This window comes from Amblyraja radiata, chromosome 19 (assembly GCF_010909765.2).
Source record: "Amblyraja radiata isolate CabotCenter1 chromosome 19, sAmbRad1.1.pri, whole genome shotgun sequence".
Taxonomy (NCBI): domain Eukaryota; kingdom Metazoa; phylum Chordata; class Chondrichthyes; order Rajiformes; family Rajidae; genus Amblyraja; species Amblyraja radiata.
In genome coordinates, this window is record NC_045974.1 from 3373571 (window position 1) to 3397041 (window position 23471).

At 47.9% G+C, this 23471-nt stretch overlaps 2 protein-coding genes across 3 annotated transcripts; one reads left to right on the top strand and one right to left on the bottom strand.

Moving 5' to 3' along the window:
- Window positions 1-2095: 2095 nt before the first annotated feature.
- Window positions 2096-10629, bottom strand: mcat (malonyl-CoA-acyl carrier protein transacylase). Its single transcript, XM_033037461.1, has 4 exons — window positions 10193-10629; window positions 7131-7218; window positions 4016-4233; window positions 2096-3218 (listed from the first exon to the last, which is right to left on the bottom strand). The coding sequence occupies exons 1-4, from the start codon at window positions 10604-10606 to the stop codon at window positions 2796-2798; spliced, it is 1143 nt and encodes a 380-aa protein (XP_032893352.1). The 5' UTR covers window positions 10607-10629; the 3' UTR covers window positions 2096-2795.
- A 2792-nt stretch (window positions 10630-13421) lies between these two features.
- On the top strand, window positions 13422-19848 carry tspo (translocator protein). 2 transcript variants are annotated; one of them, XM_033037462.1, is made up of 4 exons: window positions 13422-13571; window positions 16140-16328; window positions 18009-18147; window positions 18945-19848. In XM_033037462.1, the coding sequence occupies exons 2-4, from the start codon at window positions 16150-16152 to the stop codon at window positions 19113-19115; spliced, it is 489 nt and encodes a 162-aa protein (XP_032893353.1). In that variant the 5' UTR covers window positions 13422-13571; window positions 16140-16149; the 3' UTR covers window positions 19116-19848. The 2 variants fall into 2 exon arrangements, with proteins under 2 accessions (XP_032893353.1, XP_032893354.1); XM_033037463.1 differs by having other exon boundaries at window positions 13463-13517; window positions 16142-16328.
- The last annotated feature ends 3623 nt before the right edge of the window (window positions 19849-23471 follow it).

Consider the following 23471-nt stretch of genomic DNA (forward strand, 5'->3'; position numbering starts at 1 on the left):
TTTCCTCATCTCATTTCTAAATGGCCTACCCCTTTATTCTTCAACTGTGGCCTCTGGTTCTGGACTCCCCCAACATCAGGAACATGTTTCCTACATCTAGCCTGTCCAATTGAAAATGTTCCTTTCGTTCAAACACACAGGTTCGCTCTTTAATAAACCGACAACTCACAATACGGTTGGTAGACCAGTTCAAAACTTTACTTATTATCGGCCGATGGGAGCGGCAAGGAAAACCCCAGTCAAGTGAGAAGAAGGGTTTCGGCCCGAAACGTTGCCTATTTCCTTCGCTCCATAGATGCTGCTGCACCCGCTGAGTTTCTCCAGCATTTTTGTGTACAAGCAATACTAAACGAGGACAATGACTATAACAATAGGTAGACAAAAATGCTGGAGAAACTCAGCGGGAGCAGCAGCATCTGTGGAGCGAAGGAAATAGGCAACGTTTCGGGCATCTCATAGCATCGGACGTTAGACAACAGTGCTGGAGGAACTGAGCGGGTGCAGCAGCATCTATGGAGCGAAGGAAATAGGCAACGTTTCGGCCCGAAACCCTTCCGGGTTTCGGCCCGAAAAGCTGCCTATTTCCTTCCGGGTTTCGGCCTGAAACGTTGCCTATTTCCTTCGCTCCATAGATGCTGCTGCACCTGCTGAGTTTCTCCAGCATTTTTTTTTTTTTTTTTTTTTTTTTTTTTTATTAGAAGTACGGTAAATTACAATAACACACAACACATATATCTTAATACATTTTTTGTACCGCTTCATTTTTTTTTTTTTTCTCCAGCATTTTTGTCTACGAGCAATACTTTTACTTGGCTGTCCTCAGTCCACGTCCCTGAACAACAGAATCTCATGGTATTAGATAGTGTTTTTTTGTCACTTTAGCACATTCCACAAACATTAGTCATGGTCAGAGGTACAGAGAATAAAGGTTTCTACAGGATGCATCCGTTGTCTCGTCAGATCAAAGGCATCTTGTCATATGGTACAAGGACTTTACATATCAAAGGCATCGGACATTTGGTACACGATACTTGCATATCAAAGTCATCAGTCACTGCATACCTCAAAGGCATCGGACATTATGGTACAAGGCATTTTTACATATTAAAGGCATCGGACATTATCTCAATACCCCTTACTGGGATTAATCTGGCCTTCCTCTCTCATCAAATGGTAGACAAATCTTAGTCAGTCATTACCTTAATACACAGCAACCCGAGGCAAGCCTAGACTTGGCTTTCTGTATCAATCTACTGGAGAAACACCTGCTTTGAGACTAAATATAATTTGTAAGCTGGCCCAGGAATCCATTTAATATTTTCTTATATTTTTAACATAATTCAGCCTTATCACAATCCCATAATAATTTTATTGAATGGTGGTGCTGGCTCAAAGGGCCGAATGGCCCACTCCTGCACCTATTGTCTATTGAAGAAGCTTTTACTATCCTCCTTTATATTCTTGGCCAGCTTACCTTCGTACTACATCGTTTCTCCCCGTAATACCCTGTTGTTCTTTCAAAGTTTGCCCAATCCTCTGGCTTCCGGCTCATCTTTTGTGTCTATCTCCTGTATCTCTAGAGGGTTGGCCCAACATTCGGGTTCGTTTTTCTTGTGAATCTGAAATGTAGTAAAACACAGACTGGGCCAATTCTGACATCAAAAAGCCCCTGTCCCACGGTACGAGTTCATTCCAAGAGCTCTCCCGATTTAAAAAAAAAATCAAACTCGTGGTAAGCACGGAGAATGAACGGAGCGGGTGCGTCGGAGCTCGGGGACGTCTCTTAGCGCTAACGGCAGGTACTCGGGAAGACTCGCTAACAGCAGGTAAGCTCGGGAAGACTGGTGAAGATTTATCAACATGATGAGAAATGTCCACGAGAGCCCCGAGTACCGACTAGTGGCCATTACCGTAAATCTCCGAGTTCGAATCAGGGCAAACTCGGGAGAACTCTTGGAATGAGCTTGTACCGTGGGACAGGACTTAAAGTCTATTATCTTATAATGAGACCAAACCTTCCTGCAGCCAGCACCATTCGTGGAAAGACCAAATGCTTTTCATTTGACCTGGAGAAGCACGAGATCAAAGAAAATAATTTGAAGCATCAAAACATGACTACTTTTATAAATTACAAAATATAACATTGTGCCACCTGTCCATAAAGGGCAAAGTTCCCCAAATGAGAGAGCTTTTTGTTTTTTCTTTGGATGAACAGCATGTTACATTCTACCAATCCACTTCATACATAGGATAACAACATAACTCCAAATTAATTCTAAACCTGTATATCACTTTCAGAATCATTCACTGACCAGTGTAGTTTCTCCGAGTGTGGAAGAAGGAACTGCAGATGCTGGTTTACACTGAAGATAGACGCAACATGCTGAGAGTAACTCGGGTCAGGCAGCATCTCTGGAGAGAAGGAATAGGTGACGTTTCGGGTGGAGACCCTTTCGTTATCACCAGGTCCCCAGCCAACAATGGCCCATTGTGGGCTCCACCTTTCCGAGGCTCTACTTTGTTCTGTACCTTCTCATACCTCCAGTCTCCCCGTCCCTGACTCAGTCTGATGAAGGGTCCGGACCCGAAACGTCACCCATTCCTTCTCTCCAGAAATGCTGCCTGTCCCGCTGAGTTACTCCAGCTTTTTGTGTCTGTGTTAGGTTCTGCAAGTGTGGATGTCCATAAAAGCACGGAGAGAATTTCCACAACTCATCAGTCTCTCCGTTGTAGACCTGGTGTAAAGCGCGAGGCATCTTTGGTCAGTCCCTGTGCAAGGGAACGTTGGAAAGACTTCACTCCTCTTCACTCTGATCGGTCGGCTCCATGTCGAGGTGTCGATATTGTCGCCATGCCTTCATGTTGCACTGCCTCAACATGGTGCCCAGCTGCTTCCCTGGCCCCACCTCAAAGGTGTCGGGGAAGTCGGTGCCTTGCTGGCGCTCGTACATGGCGTGCATGGTCTGCTCCCACTTCACCGGGGACACCAGCTGTTTGACCAGCAGCCGCCGGATGTGTGGGCCGTGCATGTACTTCTTGCCGTCCACATTGGAGTAGATGGGGATGAGGGGCTTCTCCACGCTGATGTCCTGCAGGGCCTGGCGGAGGGCGGGGGCCGCCGGCGCCATGAGGCGGGTGTGGAACGCGCCGCTGACCGGCAGCAGTTTGGCGCGCACCAAGTGAAACCTCCGGGAGTTTTGCTGCAAAAACTCAAGAGCCTGCGGGAAGAACAAAATACTTTCAGGGTCTCGTCGCACTTAAAATGGGGGGAGTGGGGTCAACCAGAACATGCTCGGCATTAACACCATCAACAGCCGCTTACACTTACAGCGGGAGAGTTGCTGCTTCACAGCGCCAGAGACCCCGCTTCCATCCTAACTACGGGTGCTGTCTGACAGTGGCCTCTACACACCCACCATCCTCTGTGTAAAAAACCTGCCCCGCACATCTCCATTAAGCTTCCCCCTCTCACCTTCAAGATTCACGAGATTCAAGAGACATTTATTGTCACATGCACCAATTGGTACTGTGAAATGTAGAGTACCTTGTAGCTACGCACTCTAGGGTTAGACATTGCCAACCGCCGAAAAAGGTTCTGACTGTCTACCCTATCTATGCCTCTCATAGTTTTACAAAATAGAAGCATCATACTTTATTCTATAGCAAAAATGGGTTGTAAAATGCATCTTCAACTAATCACATAATGAGTTGAAGTTGTAAAATCTTTTTGTCATATAACGTGTGGCTTACTTAGATCAAATACAAGCCTGAAATATAACGTTACCTTCTTATTGTTTGAAATTAAACCCACTCTTGAAATGTTGTGTTAAAGGTGCAGAGTTGGTCATCAAGCAGTGTGTGATGATTTTTTATGTTATACTGGATACACCTGTCTGCAGCTTGTGGGACAGGTGTGCATGCTCACCTGCAGGTGTCTGTGCAGCTTGTGGGACAGGTGTGCATGCTCACCTGCAGGTGTCTGTGCAGCTTGTGGGACAGGTGTGTGTGTGCTCACCTGCAGGTGTCCAGCGATCACACGTCCGTTGGGAAACAGGTAGTTGGCAACCTCACACACAGGTTCTTCAATTCCCAGGGACTTGCAGTGTTCGCGGGCTTCCAGGCAGGCGTAGTTGTAGCGGGTCTCAGCACGCCCCACCACGGAGAGCATGCCGCTGGGGGTGGAGTCCGATGCCTCTTGCATGGCCTCTGCGCGCACCTTCACCACGTACAGAGCTGGGCAGGAAAACAATGTCAATCAGCGCACTTCCCATCTCCACACATTCATCCAACATATAACATATAAGATTGTTAAGGGCTTGGACTAGAGGCAGGAAACATGTTCCCAATTTTGGGGGAGTCCAGAACCAGGGGCCACAGTTTATGAATAAGGAGTAAGCCATTTATAACGGAGACGAGGAAACACTTTTTCTTACAGAGAGTGGTGAGTGTGTGGAATTCTCTGCCTCAGAGGGCGATGGAGGCAGGTTCTCTGGATGCTTTCAAGAGAGAGCTAGATAGGGCTCTTAAAAATAGTGGAGTCAGGGGATATGGGGAGAAGGCAGGAACGGGGTACTGATTGGGGATGATCAGCCATGATCACATTGAATGGCGGTGCTGGCCCGATGGGCCAAATGGCCTACTCCTGCACCTATTGTCTAACCCCATCTCCAGCACCTTTACCAATACACCGAGTTAATCGATCTTTAACATTGGGGGCGGCACTGTGGCGCAGCAAGTAGAGACACGGGTTCCATCCTGACCTCGAGTGCTGTCTGTGTGGAGTTTGCACGTTCTCCCTGTGGCTACGTGGTTGCCCCAAGCTTGTAGGAAGTGGATGAGAAACATAGAACTAGTGTGAACGGGTGATCAATGGTCGGTGCAGACCTGGGTAAGGGGAGGAAGACGTAGGGTCTCGAAACCAAACATTAAGTGCATCCAGAAATGCAAAAGTGGATTAATGCTCATAATCTTGCAAGGACCAGATGAGCAAAGAAGAGTTATATTATAAACTGGTAACAAATAACAAATTAAAGAATGCCTATGCCGCATCATTGTGGACTGAGATTACACGATCATTTCCAATATTCTGCATCAGAAATTGATTCGCCATTTATGTGACGAGGATGATGGAGAAGTTTGGACTTGAAGGGTTTGGACAAGAGGTTCCTGAAACGTGGCCACTCTTGTGTACAGACTCAAGGGGTTGTCCCACCTGGCTGACCTAATTGGCGAGTTTCGAAGAGTTTGAAAAAATGACATGTTGAAGACCTCCTTCGACTATGTTGAAGACCAGCTTCGACTAGCTACGACTAACTTCGGTAAAATTGGACACCGAATAGTGGAGAGTGAAGACGACCTCCTTCGACCTCCCTTCGACTATGATGAAGACTATCTACAACTACCTTCGATTACCTACGACTAACATGCCGACCTACTACGACTAAACCTACGAGGAAAAAAAGTATACATTTTTTCCACGGCGACCTTTTTTGTTTGCGAGCATTTTTTAACATATTGGAAAAAACGCCGCGACCTAGCTGAGGCATCGAGTACGCGGAGACCACTCTTGAGCATGAAGGAGAGTTATGAAGACCTCCTACGACCTCGTGTCGACCATGCTGCGAGTATGAGTCGAGGGCAAACTCGCCAGAACTCGCGGATTAGGTCGCCCAAGTGGGACAGCCCCTTCAGTGTGTTCTACTGTCTTACTATCTTGCGCAATTTAACCTAATGTATGGTAGGACTGATTAGTTCAAAGATATAGCCTGCAAACGGGCCATTCGGCCCATCGAGTCTGTGCCGACCAGCAATCTCTCGTACACCAGTTCTGTCTGACACACTGGGGACAATTTACAGAAGCCAATTAATCTGCAAAGCTGGAGTGTGGGGGGGAAACCGGAGCACCCGGAGAAAACCAACGTGGTCACAGGCGCGTACAAACTCCGTAGACAGCTCCGGTGGTCTGAACCAAAGCTGGGTCACTCTAGCAAGCAACTCTACCGCTGCGCCACCGAACTGTACACACTTGCCATTGAACTGTACAGACAAAATGAATTTTACTGTGCTTAGGTACACGAGGCAATAAAGTACCACCGGACCATTGACACGACTTCATGCTGCCCACAAACCCGTCATTATACAAACATAGGGGGAGGAGGCCATTCGGCCCTTCGAGCCAGCACCGCCATTCAATATGATCCTGGCTAATCATCCAGAATCAGTACCCCGTTCCTGCTTTTCCCCCCATATCACTTGATTCCGTTAGCACTAAGAGCTCTATCCAACTCTTTCTTGAAAATATCCAGTGAATTGGCCTCCACTGCCTTCTGAGGCAGATAATTCCACAGATTCACAACTCTCTGGGTGAAAACGTTTTTCCTCATCTCAGTTATAAATGTCCTTATTCTTAAACTGTGACCCCTGGTTCTGGACTCCCTCAACATGGGGAACATTTTTCCTGCATCAAGCGTGTCCAATCCCTTAATAATTTTATATGTTTCTATAAGATTCCCTCTCATCCTTCTAAATTCCAGTGAATACAAGCCCTGTTGACCCATTCTTTCATCCTATGTCAGTGCCACCATCCCGGGAATTAACCTAGTGAACCTACGCTGCAGTCCCACAAATTAGAAGACCAAAACTGCACACAATAGTCCAGGTGCTGTCTCACCAGGGCCCTGTACAACTGCATGAGGACCTCCTTGCTCCTAAACTCAAATCCTCTCGCTAAGGCCAACATGCCATTAGCTTTCTTCACTGCCTACTGTACCTGCATGCTTATTTTCAGTGACTAATGTACAAGGACACCCAGGTCTCGTTGCACCTCCCATTTTCCTAATCTGACACCATTCAGATAATAATCTGCCTTCCTGTTCTTGCCACCAAAGTGGATAACCTCACATTTATCCACATTGTACTGCATCTGCCCACTCACCCAATAGTCCAGGGTGTGGTCTCACCAGGGCCCTGTACAACTGCAGCCTGTTTCCGCGCTGTACCTCTCTGTGACTCGACGCCATTTTCTCTTCAATCATTTCTCAACATTAATTTTCTTACCAAGGTAGCAGACCACACCTGGAAACTCAGGTGTGGACCAGCAAGTGTTTGGACTCAGCCTTTCTCAGCCTCACCTTCAGTGAAGTCCATGGCACCGGCAAATACCAGAGCAGCAAACTCTCCCACGCTGAAGCCTGCTGCTCCCACACACTGCTCAATTACCTAAAGACACAGATGGAAAGATAGCGATGTTAATACACTCATAGAAACATAGAAAATAGGTGCAGGAGGAGGCCATTCGGCCCTTCGAGCCAGCACCGCCATTCATTGTGATCATGGCTGATCGTCCCCTATCAATAACTCGTGCCTGCCTTCTCCCCATATCCCTTGACTCCACTAGCCCCTAGAGCTCTATCTAACTCTCTCTTAAATCCATCCAGTGACTTGGTCTCCACTGCCCTCTGTGGCAGGGAATTCCATAAATTCACAACTCTCTGGGTGAAAACGTTTTTTCTCACCTCAGTCTTCAATGACCTCCCCTTTATTCTAAGACTGTGGACCCTGGTTCTGGACTCACCCAACATTGGGAAATGTTTTCCTGCATCTAGCTTGTCCACTCAACACCATGGAGGGTTCAGCCCAGAGATAGATAGTTACACAACCTTGGCTCCATATAGTAATGCTCGCTCTATTTCAATAAACACTTCTCCCATAGAAGAAAAACTCCAATCGTCAAAAAAAATTCCGAATTACAGGACGTTCTTTTAGGAAGGAGATGAGGAGGAATTTCTTTAGTCAGAGGGTGGTGAATCTGTGGAATTATTTGCCACAGGAGGCTGTGGAGGCCAGATCAGTGGATATTTTTAAGGCAGAGATAGAGAGATTCTTGATTAGTACGAGTGTCAGAGGTTTTGGGGAGAAGGCAGGAGAATGGGGTTAGGAAGGAGAGATAGATCAGCCACGATTGAATGGCGGAGTAGACTTGATGGGGCAAATGGCCTAATTCTACTCCTATCACTTATGACCTAATATAATTTGTTTTATCAATTCAATGTCATTATTAAAAACACAAAGTGCTGGAGGAACTCAGCGGGTCAGGCAGCATCTGCGGAGGGAATACGCAGGCAACTTTTATTCCTTTGGCTGCTGGCCTAGAGACCAAGATTTAGATTTTTACCAAGTCCCCAACCCACATTCAACCACATCTCTGCAACAGCAGAGGCTACAACAGTTACACTGCCCTCTATAATGTTTGGGACAAAGACCCATCATTTATTTATTTGCCTCTGTACTCCACAATTTGAGATTTGTAATAGAAAAAATCACATGTTAAGCTCACCAGTGCTCTCTTTCTTCTTAATAATGTTCCCAACAGTTGATTTTGGTAAGCCTAAGGTTTGGCTGATGTCTCTAACTGTTTTATTCTTGTTTCTCAGTCTCACAATGGCTTCTTTGACTTTCATTGGCACAACTTTGGTCCTCATGTTGATAAACAGCAATAAAAGTTTCCAAAGGTGATGGAAAGACTGGAGGAAAGACTAGGTGCTGAGAGCTCTCTTATACCTGCAATAAGGTGGCAATTAAACACACATTATGGTGCCCTGAAATGGGGGGACTATGTATAAACACTACTGTAATTTCTACATGGTGAAACTAAAATGTACAAAAATGGCCTTTAATAAAATCTGACAATGTGCACTTTAACCACATGTGATTTTTTCTATTACAAATCTCAAATTGTGGAGTAGAGGCAAATAAATAAATGATGTGTCTTTGGCCTTAACATTATGGAGGCCCTGTATGTTACAATTGACTTGAATGACACAGGCTGGGAAAGTGGGGTTAGCTAGACTTTGTATTCCTGAATATTTGATATTCACTGATTTAAAAAAAGAGTGCTTGTGAAATTGAACGGGCAAGATGATCGCTGATTGTGTTGCTTCTAACAAACAGCCTGGGCAATGTGCAGCATTGTGGCCAGTGCAGAGAGAACAGATCGGTGGGCAGAGAATAGGAGGAGTAAGCAGCCAAAATGTAAATTCACCGTCGACATTCATAATACCACCCAATACAGTAATGTTTGCCTGTGGTGCAAGGCTGGGTGGCAGTGTGGCGAGCAAGGAGGAGGCAGACTGGCTTCAAGGGGGAATGGGCAGGCTAAGTGAATGGACAAGGAGATGTCCCATGTTTTCAGGCGATCAGTCTGAGGATGGGTCCAGACCTGAAACGCTGCCTGCCCACTGCCTCCAGAGCACTTGGTTTTGCTGAAGATTCCAGCATCTGCAGTCTCTTGCGTCGTCAGTATTTTCCTAAGTTCTGTGACTGTTCTGTGTGTCTCCTCTGCCTGTTCCTTGTCTCTTGCGTTTTAGAACCGTTCTTTGTGACTTCTACCCTGCTCTCTATGCACCACTCTACCCCCTTTTACCTACCCCTCTCCGTGGATCCTCTACCCGTCTGCTCTCTCAGCCCTCTCCACTTTCTCATCTACCTCCCCCTCTCTCTGCCTCTACCCATTTCTCTGCCTACTCTACCCTCTCTCTCTACCACTCTCCCCCATGCTACTCTACCCCCCCCCCTCCCTGCCCCTACACCTCTCCCCTTATCCCTCCACCCTCTCCCTGCCTCCTCTAGCCCTTTTTGCCCCCTCCCTCTGTCTCCCTGTCCCCTCTACCCCCCCCCCTCTCTGTGCCCCCATACCCCTCTCCTACACCTCTCCCTGTCCCCTCCACACTCTCCCCCCCCCCTCCCTCTCTGTGCCCCCTATATCCCCCTCATAGAAACATAGAAATTAGGTGCAGGAGTAGGCCATTCGGCCCTTCGAGCCTGCACCGCCATTCAATATGATCATGGCTGATCATCCAACTCAGTATCCCGTACCTGCCTTCTCTCCATACCCCCTGATCCCCTTAGCCACAAGGGCCACATCTAACTCCCTCTTAAATATAGCCAATGAACTGGCCTCAACTACCCTCTGTGGCAGAGAGTTCCAGAGATTCACCACTCTCTGTGTGAAAAAGTTCTTCTCATCTCGGTCCTAAAAGATTTCCCCCTTATCCTTAAGCTGTGACCCCTTGTTCTGGACTTCCCCAACATCATAAACCTCCCTCCGCCCCACCCCTCTCCCCCACCCCCCCTCTCCTACACCTCTCCCCCACCCCCCTTCTCCTATACCCACCACCCCTATACCCCCACCCACCCAGGGGTGCCGGGCATTGAGCGCCTCCACGGCGGCCAGGGAGGTGATGAAGACGGCGGGCTGGCAGTGGCGGGTGTGGAGCAGCATCTGGGGGGGCCCGCGCTCACACACGTCGAGCAGGTCGTAGCCGAGCAGTTGCCGGGCGGCGGCGAACATGTCCCTGACCCGGGGCAGCGCGAGCGTGGAGCCGGCCATCCCCATCCCCACCGCCTGGCTGCCCTGGCCCGGGAACAGCAGCAGCGCCGGCCGCCGGGACAACCCGCGGGGTGGGGGTGGTGGAGGCTGGGCCCCGGCACTAGGCCCCACAGGCCCCACAGGCCCCACAGGCCCCGCGCTCCCGCCGCCCGGGGAGAAGGAGCAGGAGCGGGAAACCGCCCACAGTCTCCCGGCCGTCCGCGGCCGCCATCGCCTCATCCCCGCTAATGTGGCCCCACTTCCGCCCCGCTAATTTGTGCCCCACTTCCGCCCCGCTAGTGTGGCCCCACTTCCGGCCCCGCTAATGTGGGCCCCACTTCCGCCCCGCTAATTTGTGCCCCACTTCCGCCCCGCTAGTGTGGCCCCACTTCCGGCCCCGCTAATGTGGGCCCCACTTCCGCCCCGCTAATGTGGGCCCCACTTCCGCCCCGCTAATGTGGGCCCCACTTCCGGCCCCGCTAATGTGGCCCCGATATCCCGATCCCCCGGCCCCCGGGGCAGCCACTCCCCGCAACTCGGTTCCACCTCACATCCACAAACCACTGCTGCTTCTTCCTCCTCTTCTTCTTCTGCTTCTTCTTCTTGCATATGGCGTAAAGAACATAGACAGGATGAATACAGAACAGATCAGTGTGTCCATATACCATTGTTTTAATATATACACACATGAATAAATAAAACAGTTGGATGATCAGCCATGATCATATTGAATGGCGGTGCTGGCTCGAAGGGCCGAATGGCCTACTCCTGCACCTATTGTCTATTGTCTATTGTCACCCGCTGGTGCTCACAAGCATCGAACCCTGCGGTCGGAATCCACGCGCACGTGACTCTGGTAGGGGTCGTGTTTTCATGCAGTTTTCAGGGCTCTGCCCTTCAGTCGTTGTGAGACCACTGTTGTGGCCAAAGATCCTACAGCGAGCAAGATGGTCCACTCGACGAAATAGACGTAGTACGGTCATGGGCAGATTCACGGGTCATTTTCGGCCCCATTTCCGTAACCGGCTTCCGTCTCCGCACCAAAGATCCCGTAGCGGAGCAAAGATACTAGCGCGGAGACGGAAGCCGGTTACGGAAACTTCCTCGTAAAAATAAAAGTTCTTTGGGAAAAATCTTCTCCTCATTTTCAGAATTATAATTTATTAACACAAACTGTTCCCCCGCAACGTTGATTACACTGCGGGTCGGGTCGGGTCCGGTTACTGAAATGGATGAAAAAAAGGCCCACGTTCCGCTCCGTTGCGTACTACACGTCAGCCCATTGCATCTAGCAGGAGTGGTCTATCTTGCTCCGCTATAGGATCTTTGCTTCAGTCGCTGTGAGACCACCGTTGTGGTCAGTTGTGTCAGCTGCAATTGTTAAGACACGTTAGCTGTGAATCACATTGTGAATAAGTCTGATTCAAATCAACCGTCTGTTGTCTTCATCCACCAAGAATATTCAATTACATGTACAATGGCATAAATAATATGTAATAGCATATTTAAAATCTGATATAATATACAATACAATATATAACACCATATATAATATCTAATTATGTTATTAATAAATATTTACTCTTATATTTAATCTTATATATAACATTATAATATCATATATATTATTTGATTATATTTAATATAATATGTAACATTTAATACAATATGTATCAATACATTTATGTATTAAATGTAATATTTGGTATTATATTTAATATGTAACATTTGTTAAAAATAACACCAAATATTACATTTAATATATATATATATTGTATGAAATGTCGCTACATTCCATCGGGATGGCCTATCGCAATTTCTCACTCCCAACTCTCACCCAATGTTGGCAGCCCTGGATTTATGAACATATTGACAGGGCTGGAATTTTTTTTTCACTTTGAAGAATGATTTGATAACTGGGATTGTATTCTCTGCAGCAAATGGAGGAGAAGAATATACTTAGTTGAGGTGAATAATATCATGAGAATAGGACCTGTTTTGCTGAACAAAGAGTAAGAAGGAACTGCAGATGGTGGTTTAAACTGAAACATAGAAACATAGACAATAGGTGCAGGAGTAGGCCATTCGGCCCTTCGAGCCTGCACCGCCATTCAATATGATCATGGCTGATCATCCAACTCAGTATCCTGTACCTGCCTTCTCTCCATTCCCCCTGATCCCTTTAGCCACAAGGGCCACATCTAACTCCCTCTTAAATATAGCCAATGAACTGTGGCCTCAACTACCTTCTGTGGCAGAGAATTCCAGAGATTCACCACTCTCTGTGTGAAAAATGTTTTCTTCATCTCGGTCCTAAAAGATTTCTCCCTTATCCTTAAACTGTGACCCCTTGTTCTGGACTTCCCCAACATCGGGAACAATCTTCCTGCATCTAGCCTGTCCAACCCCTTAAGAATTTTGTAAGTTTCTATAAGATCCCCCCTCAATCTTCTAAATTCTAACGAGTACAAGCCGAGTCTATCCAGTCTTTCGTCATATGAAAGTCCTGCCATCCCAGGAATCAGTCCGGTGATCCTTCTCTGTACTCCCTCTATGGCAACAATGTCCTTCCTCAGAGTAGGAGACCAAAGGAGGTCAGGCAGCATCCGTGTAGGGGCAATGGGAGATGACAATCTGGGTTCCTCAGATTTGGAGACCAAAACTGTACGCAATACTCCAGGTGTGGTCTCACCAAGACCCTGTACAACTGCGGTAGAACCTCCCTGAAGATAGACACAAAAGGCTGGAGTAACTCAGCGGGGACAGGGAGCATCTCTGGAGAGAAGGAATGGCACTTGCGCGCGTTAGTTCAGCCCTGGCCACCGTTGTGGGCAGACGTGTCTGAAGAACCTGTATACTGGATATCGAACTTTTGAATAAAGATCTGTTGAAAACTCCAGTAGTCGTTTCTCAGACCATTAAAGAGTGATGTTTCTCTCCAGCACGTTTGTCTGCCTGTGTATTTTATCACCCAGACCGTGTGAAAGTGCAGAGTTGTGTGTGGCGGGGCAGTGAACAACATGCAACACTTTCTTGTGCAACATGAGTGGGGATGGGAGGAGGAACAGGAACAGTGGCTGTTAGCCCTAGGCATGCGCGGAGCCAGCGGTGGAAGCTACAAGTGTGGGAATCACAGCGAAGGAACTGCTCGGTAGGAATCCCTGCCTCTGTTTTAAATTTGCTCTTGGGCTTCCCACTTTTAGCAAAGGTTTGTGCCTTATTCCGACTGCTTGTCTGATTGTCTGATCTGATTACATAGCGTACAAGAGGTTCTTTAAACTGCAGGCCGGTCAGGCAGCACCTGTGGAGAACATGGATAGGTGACGTTTCACAGAGTGCTGGAGACAGGCAGCATCTGTGGAGCCAAGGAAATAGGCAACGTTTTGGGCTGAAACCCGTAAGGGTTTCGGCCCGAAACGTTGCCTATTTCCAGAAGGATTTCGGCCCGAAACGTTGCCTATTTCCTTAGCTCCATAGATGCTGCTGCACCATAACTCAGCAGGAACTGCCTCGCTGAGTACAAGTTTTGAAATAGTTGCATAAGCTTTTTCATAATAGTTGCATAAGGGTGGAGGCGAGCAAAGTGCGTGGACTGCCGCGTTATTGCAGGGGCGGATAAAACAGTTCCTCATCTCTGTGTCTCCCCTTCCCCTGACCCTCAGTCTGAAGAAGGATCTCGGCCCATTCCTTCTCTCCAGAGATGCTGCCTGTCCCGCTGAGTTACTCCAGCTTTTTTGTGCCCATCTCTGGTTTAAACCAGCGTCTGCAGTTCCTTCCTACACATTAGTGGCCCAGTGTTGGATAAAACTGAGGCTGCTGTGAAAATATGTCCCATTAGCGTGGGCGCTGTCCGATTCACCTCGACCCCATTGCGGACATTGGACTTTGTCTGTGGAACCGATGCGCTACAATGCTGAGAACTACATTCTACACTCTGTATCTTCCCCTTTGCTCTTCATATTGTACTGGAGTTTGGCTTGATTGTATTTGTGTATTGTATTGTCTGATCTGATTACATAGCGTACAAGACAAAGCATTTTACTGTGTAAAAACACAAGACTCAAAGTGCTGGAGTAACTCTGTGAAACGTCACCTATCCATGTTCTCCACAGGTGCTGCCTGACCCACTGAGTGACTCCAGCACTCTGTGAAACGTCACCTATCCATGTTCTCCACAGATGCTGCCTGACCCGCTGAGTTATGGTGCAGCAGCATCTATGGAGCTAAGGAAATAGGCAACGTTTCGGGCCGAAATCCTTCTGGAAATAGGCAACGTTGCCTATTTCCTTAGCTCCATAGATGCTGCCTGACCCGCTGAGTTACTCCAGCACTCTGTGAAACGTCACCTATCCATGTTCTCCACAGATGCTGCCTGACCCGCTGAGTTACTCCAGCAAAGATAGGCACAAAATGCTGGAGTAACTCAGCGGGACAGGTAGCAGCATATCTGGAGAGAAGGAATGGGTGACGTTTCAGGTCGAGACCCTTCTTCAGTGAGAGTTGGGGGAAAGGGAAATGAGGGATATAGAAGATCAAAAAAATGAATGAAAGATAAGCAAAAAGCAACAATGATCAAAGAAGGGGTAGCCTAAACAGCATTTTGAACCAGCACCTGCAGTTCTTGTGACTGCAAGCTTGCACCATCTGTTTTTACATTGAAAATATTGCCTTTATTCTGAGATATTAAGTTTTCTTGAAAAACCTGGATCATTAAATGGTTTGGGTAGGAAGGAACTGCAGCTGCTGTTTTAAACATAAGATAGACACAAAATGCTGGAGTAACTCAGCGGGGCAGGCAGCGTCTCTCGAGAGAAGGAATGGGTGACGTTTCGGGTCGAGACCCTTCTTCAGGCTGGGACTGCATATCTTTCATTCACTTGTTCAATATCTCTCGACGTCACTGTCTGTATCTCTCGTTTCCCTGTCCGCTGAGTCTCAGTCTGAAGAAGGGTCTCGACCCGAAACGTCGCCCGTTCCTTCTCTCCAGAGATGCTTCCTCTGCCGCTGAGTTAAGGGCCTGTCCCACTTGGCAATTTGTTCGGTGACTGCCGGCATCGATGACTGTCGTATCAGGTCACCGTAAAAATTCGTTTAGTAATTTTTCGAGTGTCGCACTATTTTATTTGTCGCCACTGGATTTTGAAACGATCGAAATCTTTTGGCGACACTGATATGGCACCGCCAGTCGCCGAAAAATATCACGAAGTGGGACAGGGCCTTGACTCCAGCTTGTTGAGTCTATCGCTGCAGTGCAGCGTAGGTTCATGAGATTGATCCCTGGGATGGCGGGACTGTCATATGAGGACAGATTGAAAAGACTAGGCTTGTATTCACTGGAGTTTAGAAGGATGAGGGGGACTTTTATAGAAACATATAAAATTATAAAAGGACTGGACAAGCTAGATGCAGGAAAAATGTTCCCAGTGTTGGGCGAGTCCAGAACCAGGGGCCACAGTCTTAGAATAAAGGGGAGGCCATTTAAGACTGAGGTGAGAAAAAACTTTTTCACCCAGAGAGTTGTGAATTTATGGAATTCCCTGCCACAGAGGGCAGTGGAGGCCAAGTCACTGGATGGATTTAAGGGAGAGTTAGATAGAGCTCTAGGGGGCTAGTGGAGTCAAGGGATATGGGGAGAAGGCAGGCACGGGTTATTGATTGGGGACGATCAGCCGTGATCACAATGAATGGCGGTGTTGGCTCGAAGGGCCGAATGGCCTCCTACTGCACCTATTTTCTATGTTTCTATCTTTGGACAAATGCCTCTGTCTCTTTCAGACTCCAGTATGCCGCCAACCTGGGTACATGCCTTCGGCTTCACCGTGTTACCGCACGCGGCAAGCGTTTTCAGTTGGTCTTACCGGGAAGAGATCACCGGCTGGTACACCACGTTGAAGAAGCCGTCTTGGTGCCCGCCCGACTGGGTGTTTGGTCCCGTCTGGTTTTCTCTCTACACCAGCATGGGGTAGGTCACAGCTCGGTCAACCTTCCACGCATGGTGCAGCCTTATGCCCCTGTCCCACTTAGGAATCCTGAACGGAAACCTCTGGAGACTTTGCGCCCCACCCAAGGTTTCCGTGCGGTTCCCGGAGGTTTTTGTCAGTCTCCCTACCTGCTTCCACCACCTGCAACCTCCGGCAACCACCTGCAACCTCCGGGAATCTCACGGAAACCTTGGTTGGGGCGCAAAGTCTCCAGAGGTTTCCGTTCAGGTTTCCTAAGTGGGACAGGGGCATTACTTCACAGCTTCATCTATGATCCCAACAGAATGAGCCCACTCGGCCCATCAGCATTCCCAGACTAGTACGGGTGTCGGCAGATATCTGTGGAACTCATTGCCACAGAAGTCAATGGCGGAGATAGACAGATTCTTGATTAGTACGGGTGTCAGGGGATATGGGGGAGAAGGCAGGAGAATGTGGTTGGGAGGGAGAGATAGATCAGCCATGGTTGAATGGCGGAGTAAACTTGATGGGCCGAATGGCCTAATTCGGCTCCTATGAATTTATGAATGGGTGTGGAAAGGGGAGTTCTCAGAGATGCCGCCAGGCATACCCATACCCATTCATAAATTCATAACTTATAGGAGCAGAATTAGGCAGCCAGGCTGAATGGTGGAGGAGACTAGAAGGGCCGAATGGCCTAATTTGGCTACTATCACTTATGGGGTTAGGAGGGAGAGATAGATCAGCCATGATTGAATAGCCCCCATAACCCCTGACAATAGACAATAGGTGCAGGAGTAGGCCATTCGGCCCTTCGAGCCAGCACCTCCATTCAATGTGATCATGGCTGATCATCCACAATCAGTACCCCGTTCCTGCCTTCTCCCCATATCCCCCGACTCCGCTATCTTTAAGAGCCCTTTCTACCTCTCTGACACCGGTACTAATCAAGTATCTGTCAATCCCTGCCTTAAAAAATATCCACTGATTTGGCCTCCACAGCCTTGTGTTTAAGAAGGAACCGCAGATGCTGGATGGCCTTATTCTGCTCCTATCAATTATTACCTTAAAACGTCTACTCTGCCATTTGGCTGACCTATCTCTCCCTCCTAACCCCATTCTCCTGCCTTCTCCCCATAACCCTTAACACCCGTTCCAATCAAGAATCTATCTATCTCTGCCTTAAAAATATCCACTGACTTGGCCTCTACAGCCCTCTGTGTCAATGAGTTCCACAGATTCACCACCCTCTGACTAAAGAAGTTCCTTCCTCAACTCCTTTCTAAAAGAGCGCCCATTAATTCTGAGGTTGTGACCTCTGGTCCCACCAGTGGAAACATCCTCTCCACATCCACTCTATCTATGCCTTTCACTATTAACACATAGGGCTGTTAAAAATAGCAGTCAGGGGATATGGGGAGAAGGCAGGAACGGGGTACTGATTGGGGATGATCAGCCATGATCACTTTGAATGGCGGTGCTGGCTCGAAGGGCCGAATGGCCTCCTGCACCTATTGTCTATTGTCTATTCTGTAAGTTTCAATGAGGTCCCCTCCTCAACCTTCTAAACTCCAGCGAGTATAGGCCCAGTGCTGTCAAACGCTAACCCACTCATTCCTGGGATCATTCTTGTAAACCTGCTCCGGGTTCTCCAGAGTCTGTTATTATCTTGGACTGACTCCATGGTATTCCGTACACAGTTATGGCTCCTACCTGGTGTGGAAGGAACTTGGAGGATTCACTGACGAGGCGCTGGTCCCCCTTGGTTTATATGGAGCCAACCTTCTTCTCAACTGGGCGTGGACTCCAATCTTCTTCAAGACCCACCGAGTGGGTTGGGTGTGTACACAATCACTATTCATCTGAAATATATATATCTGTTTACTTACGAGAGCATGTTCCCGATGTTGGGGGAGTCCAGAACCAGGGGCCACAGTTTAAGAATAAGGAGTAAGCCATTTAGAACGGTGACGAGGAAACACTTTTTCTCACAGAGAGTTGTGAGTCTGTGAAATTCTCTGCCTCAGAGGGCGGTGGAGGCCGGTTCTCTGGATGCTTTCAAGAGAGAGCTAGATAGGGCTCTTAAAAATAGCGGAGTTAGGGGATATGGGGAGAAGGCAGGAGCGGGGTACTGATTGGGGATGATCGGCCATGATCACATTGAATGGCAGTGCTGGTTCGAAGTGCCGAATGGCCTACTCCTGTACTTATTGTGGTGAATCTCTGGAATTCTCTGCCGCAGAAGGTCGTTGAGGCCAGTTCATTGGCTATATTTAAGAGGGAGTTAGATGTGGCTCTTGTGGCTAAAGGGATCAGGGGGTATGGAGCGAAGGCAGGTACCGGATACTGAGTTGGATGATCAGTGCTGGAGTAACTCAGCGGGTCGGGCAGCATCTGTGGAGGACATTATTTGAAGGCAGTGATAGATAGATCGATTCTTGACTTGTGCGGGTGTCAGGGGTTATGGGGAGAAGGCAGGAGAATGGGGATAGGAGGGAGAGACAGATAAGCCATGATTGAATGGCGGTGCAGGCTCGAAGGGCCGAATGGCCTACTCCTGCACCTATTGTCTATTGACTATTGACTGCAGTTCCAGTTTACACACTGTGTTATTGTCGATCTTCTTCTTGCTGCAGGCTTTCGCCGAGTTGCTGTGCGTGTATGGGGCTGCGGCAGCCACCACGGTGAGTTGGCACCGTGTCAACACCACCGCAGCCTACCTGATGCTGCCCTACATGGCCTGGCTGACCCTGGCCACCGCTCTCAACTACCGCATCTGGAGGGTCAACAAGCCCAAGGCGGAGTAGTGCCGCTCGCCACACATGCGCTCAACTCCATTAACGGGCGGATTAATCAGTCAAAATGAATGAATGAATGAATGAGTTTATCGGCCAAGTATATTCACATACAAGGAATTTACCCTGGCGCTCCGCACGCAAGTAACAAAACGACATACAGTAAACAATTAAGAACAAAATCTAAAACATTAAAACACTAACAATAACACATTACAGTTTAAACATGTGAATGAAATAAAATACCACAGCACAAGGAGGCTACAGACTATTGGTTATTGAATAGAGCTACTACTAGTGGAAAAAAAGCTGTTTTTTGATCCGAAACGCCACATCCCCATATCTTATGTGCAAAGGTTCACGGTGATAGGAGCAGAATTAGGCCATTCGGCCCATCAAGCCTAATCCGCCATTCAATCATGGCTGATCTATCTCTCCCTCCTAACCCCATTCTCCTGCCTTCTCCCCATGACCCCTGACACCTGTACAAATCAAGAATCCATCTATCTATCACTGTCTTCAAAAAATGTCCTCCAGAGATGCTGCCTGACCCGCTGAGTTACTCCAGCACTTTGTGTGTTTTCCCTCATGATTCCAGCATCTGCGGTTCCTTGTGTCTACGTTGAACGCTGCTTCTCACGGGTGGAGTTTGTTTCATATTCACCCTTACTTAATACATGCGCACTGTTTGATTTGAGAGTGTCATTGAAATCATAATAATTAAAGAGAAATGAAATTTGCCACATGGAGGTCCTTGTGTTAATATAAATCTCAGTGTGTTGTTTTGCACGATTCATGGAAGCCAGAGGAAGCTGTACAAGAGTCAAGTCCAGACATGGTGACAGTCTTGCTGGCAAAAAAAGTATTTCACTGGCCCTTGATACACATAACAATAAATAAACCAAATCATAAGTGTGGCACGGTGGCACAGCGGGTAGAGCTGCTGCCTCACAGCGCCCGAGACCCGGGTTCCATCCCGGCTACAGGTGTCGTCTGTACGGAGTTTGTACGTTCTCCCCGTGACCTGCGTGGGTTTTCTCCAGGATCTTCGGTTTCCTCCCGCACTCCAAAGATGTACAGGTTTGTAGGTTAATTGGCTTCGGTATCAATTGTAAAATTGTCCCTAGTGTGTTGGGATCGCTGGTCAATAGACAATAGGTGCAGGAGTAGGCCATACGGCCCTTCGAGCCAGCACCGCCATTCAATTTGATCATGGCTGATCATCCCCAATCAGTACCCCGTTCCTGCCTTCTCCCCATATCCCCTGACTCCGCTATTTTTAAGAGCCCTATCTAGCTCTCTCTTGAAAGCATCCAGAGAACCTGCCTTCACCGCCCTCTGAGGCAGAGAATTCCACAGACTCACCACTCTCTGTGAGAAAAAGTGTTTCCTCGTCTCCGTTCTAAATGGCTTACCCCTTATTCTTAACCTGTGTGGCCCCTGGTTCTGGACTCCCCCAACATCGGGAACATGTTTCCTGCCTCTAGCGTGTCCAAGCCCTTACAGCATGGACTCAGTGGGCCGAAGGGCCTGTTTCCGCGCTGTATCTCTAAATTAAACTAAACTACCTCCTCTAGCAGCTCGTTCCATAAACTTACCAGCCTCTATTTAAATATACGGTACACATCAGCTACTGAGGAAAGGGAAGGATAAAGTATTAGAGGCAAAAGAAAGACAAAGTCTCTTTGGGATGAAACACAACACAACAAAAACACAGTATCGAAACGAGGAAGAATGGTCCTGACCCCAAATGTCACCTATCCATGTTCTCCACAGATGTTGCCTGACCCGCTGAGTTACTCCAGCACTCTGTGAAACGTCACCTATCCATGTTCTCCACAGATGCTGCCTGACCCGCTGAGTTACTCCAGCACTCTGTGAAACGTCACCTATCCATGTTCTCCACAGATGCTGCCTGACCCGCTGAGTTACTCCAGCACTCTGTGAAACATCACAGAACACCCTTGGCAGATCAATTTCCCTCCTGGGATGAATAAAGTTGTATCGTACCGTATCATAATATAAATGCGGCACTTTATTTGATAACTGATGTATTTATGTTGAGAAGGGGGAGGATGGCAGAAGGCCGGGAACCACAGGCTTGTTATTGAACGGCTATTGATGGCTAGACGCCAGAGTCAATGATCACAGCGGAAACAACGAATCATCCAGCAACACTGGGTGTTGGCAGTTCTAGTTAACATGCTTTTACCGAAGGCAAATCATGTTTGACAAATCTCCTTGAATGTTTTGAGGATGAGATGGGCAGAGTTGATGGATGTAAAACTCTGGATGTGATGTTTAAGAAAGAACTGCAGATGCTGGAATAAATCGAAGGTAGACAAAAATGCTGGAGTAACTCAGCGGGTCAGGCAGCATCTGTGGAGAACATGGATAGGTGACGTTCCACAGAGTGCTGGAGTAACTCAGCGGGTCAGGCAGCATCTGTGGAGAACATGGATAGGTGACGTTTCAGAGAGTGCTGGAGTAACTCAGCGGGTCAGGCAGCACCTGTGGAGAACATGGATAGGTGACGTTCCACAGAGTGCTGGAGTAACTCAGCGGGTCAGGTAGCATCTGTGGAGAGAAGGAATAGGTGATCTGGTCTGAAGAAGGGTCTCGACCAGAAACCTCACCCATTCCTTCTCTCCGGAGATGCTGTCTGTCCCGCTGAGTTACTCCAGCATTCCGTGCCTGTCTTCAATGCATCTGCAGCTCCTCCCGACACATTTTGTCCCACCCGTCACCTCTCTTCTAGCTCCCCCCCCTGCCCCCCCCCATTACAGTCAGTCTGAAGTAGGGTCCAGACCCAAAACGTCACCTATCCATGTTCTCCACAGATGCTGCCTGACCCGCTGAGTTACTCCAGCACTCTGTGAAACGTCACCTATCCACGTTCTCCACAGATGCTGCCTGACCCGCTGAGTTTCTTCAGCATTTTGTGATCGGGCAAAACCACATTACTGCCCGATAAATCTTGATGGAGTTCTATGGCAGGACTTTCATATGAAGAAAGACTGGATAGACTCGGCTTGTACTCGCTAGAGTGTAGAAGATTGAGGGGGGATCTTATCGAAACTTACAAAATTCTTAAGGGGTTGGACAGGCTAGATGTAGGAAGATTGTTCCCGATGTTGGGGAAGTCCAGAACAAGGGGTCACAGTTTAAGGATAAGGGGGAAGTCTTTTAGGACCGAGATGAGAAAAACATTTTTTTTTACACACAGAGAGTGGTGAATCTGTGGAATTCTCTGCCACAGAAGGTAGTTGAGGCCAGTTCATTGGCTATATTTAAGAGGGAGTTAGATGTGGCTAAAGGGATCAGGGGGTATGGAGAGAAGGCAGGTACAGGATACTGAGTTGGATGATCAGCCATGATCATATTGAATGGCGGTGCAGGCTCAAAGGGCTGAGTGGCCTACTACTCCTGCCATTTTCAATGTTTCTTTGGTTCTATATTCTGGATCGCTTGCTGTATTCCACATGAATGCACGCCTTTCTTTCCAAGTAGATTGGAACAGCAGTAGGATTCTGCAGATGCTAATTCCACAGACGATTCCTCAGTGTTTCACTAAAATACTTTCAGCATCACGCGTATTTCTCGAAGCACTCGGGCCAACATGTGGAATGTGTTCAAGAAGGAACTGCAGATGCTGGAAAATCGAAGGTAGACAAAAATGCTGGAGAAACTCAGCGGGTGCAGCAGCATCTATGGAGCGAAGGAAATAGGCAACGTTTCGGGGCCCGAATCCCTGAAGGAAATAGGCAACGTTTCGAGCCGAAACCCTGAAGGAAATAGGCAACGTTTCAAGCCGAAACCCTGAAGGAAATAGGCAACGTTTCGGGCCGAAACCCAGAAGGGTTTCGGCCCAAAACGTTGCCTATTTCCATCGCTCCATAGATGCTGCTGCACCTACCAACATGTGGAGGGATTGTCTGTCAATTTAACTTCTGGCAACAGGCATAAAGTTGAGTGAACTTTGTACAGAGTCCTTGTCTTGTTACTTACAAGTCATTTCAGTTCATTGAACACAGCAACAGTGCGACAGACAAACAGGCCCTTCGGCCCGCAAGGACCGTGCCGACCAGGAAGCCAAGTTAAACTAACCTCCTCAGCCAGCACGTGATCCATTCAAGATTCAAGATTCAAGAGAGTTTATTGTCACGTGTCCCAGATAGGGGAATGAAATTCATGCTTCGCTTCAGCACAACAGAACATAGACGGCATGAATACAGAACAGATCAGTGTGTCCATATACCATTGTATAAATATATACACACATGAATAAATAAAACAGACAAAGTGCAAATATACAGATAATGGGCTATTAATGTTCAGAGTTTTGTTTGAGTTGAGTTCAATAGCCTG

Coding starts and splice junctions, on each gene's coding strand:
- mcat (XM_033037461.1), bottom strand. CDS start 10,606: ATGAGGCGATGGCGGCCGCGGACGGCCGGGAGACTGTGGGCGGTTTCC. Junction 7,219..10,192: donor TCAATGCCCGGCACCCCTGG/GTGGGTGGGGGT, acceptor CTGTGTCTTTAG/GTAATTGAGCAGTGTGTGGG. Junction 4,234..7,130: donor TGCCATGGACTTCACTGAAG/GTGAGGCTGAGA, acceptor TTTCCTGCCCAG/CTCTGTACGTGGTGAAGGTG.
- tspo (XM_033037462.1), top strand. CDS start 16,150: ATGCCGCCAACCTGGGTACATGCCTTCGGCTTCACCGTGTTACCGCAC. Junction 16,329..18,008: donor TCTCTCTACACCAGCATGGG/GTAGGTCACAGC, acceptor TTCCGTACACAG/TTATGGCTCCTACCTGGTGT. Junction 18,148..18,944: donor AGACCCACCGAGTGGGTTGG/GTGTGTACACAA, acceptor TTCTTGCTGCAG/GCTTTCGCCGAGTTGCTGTG.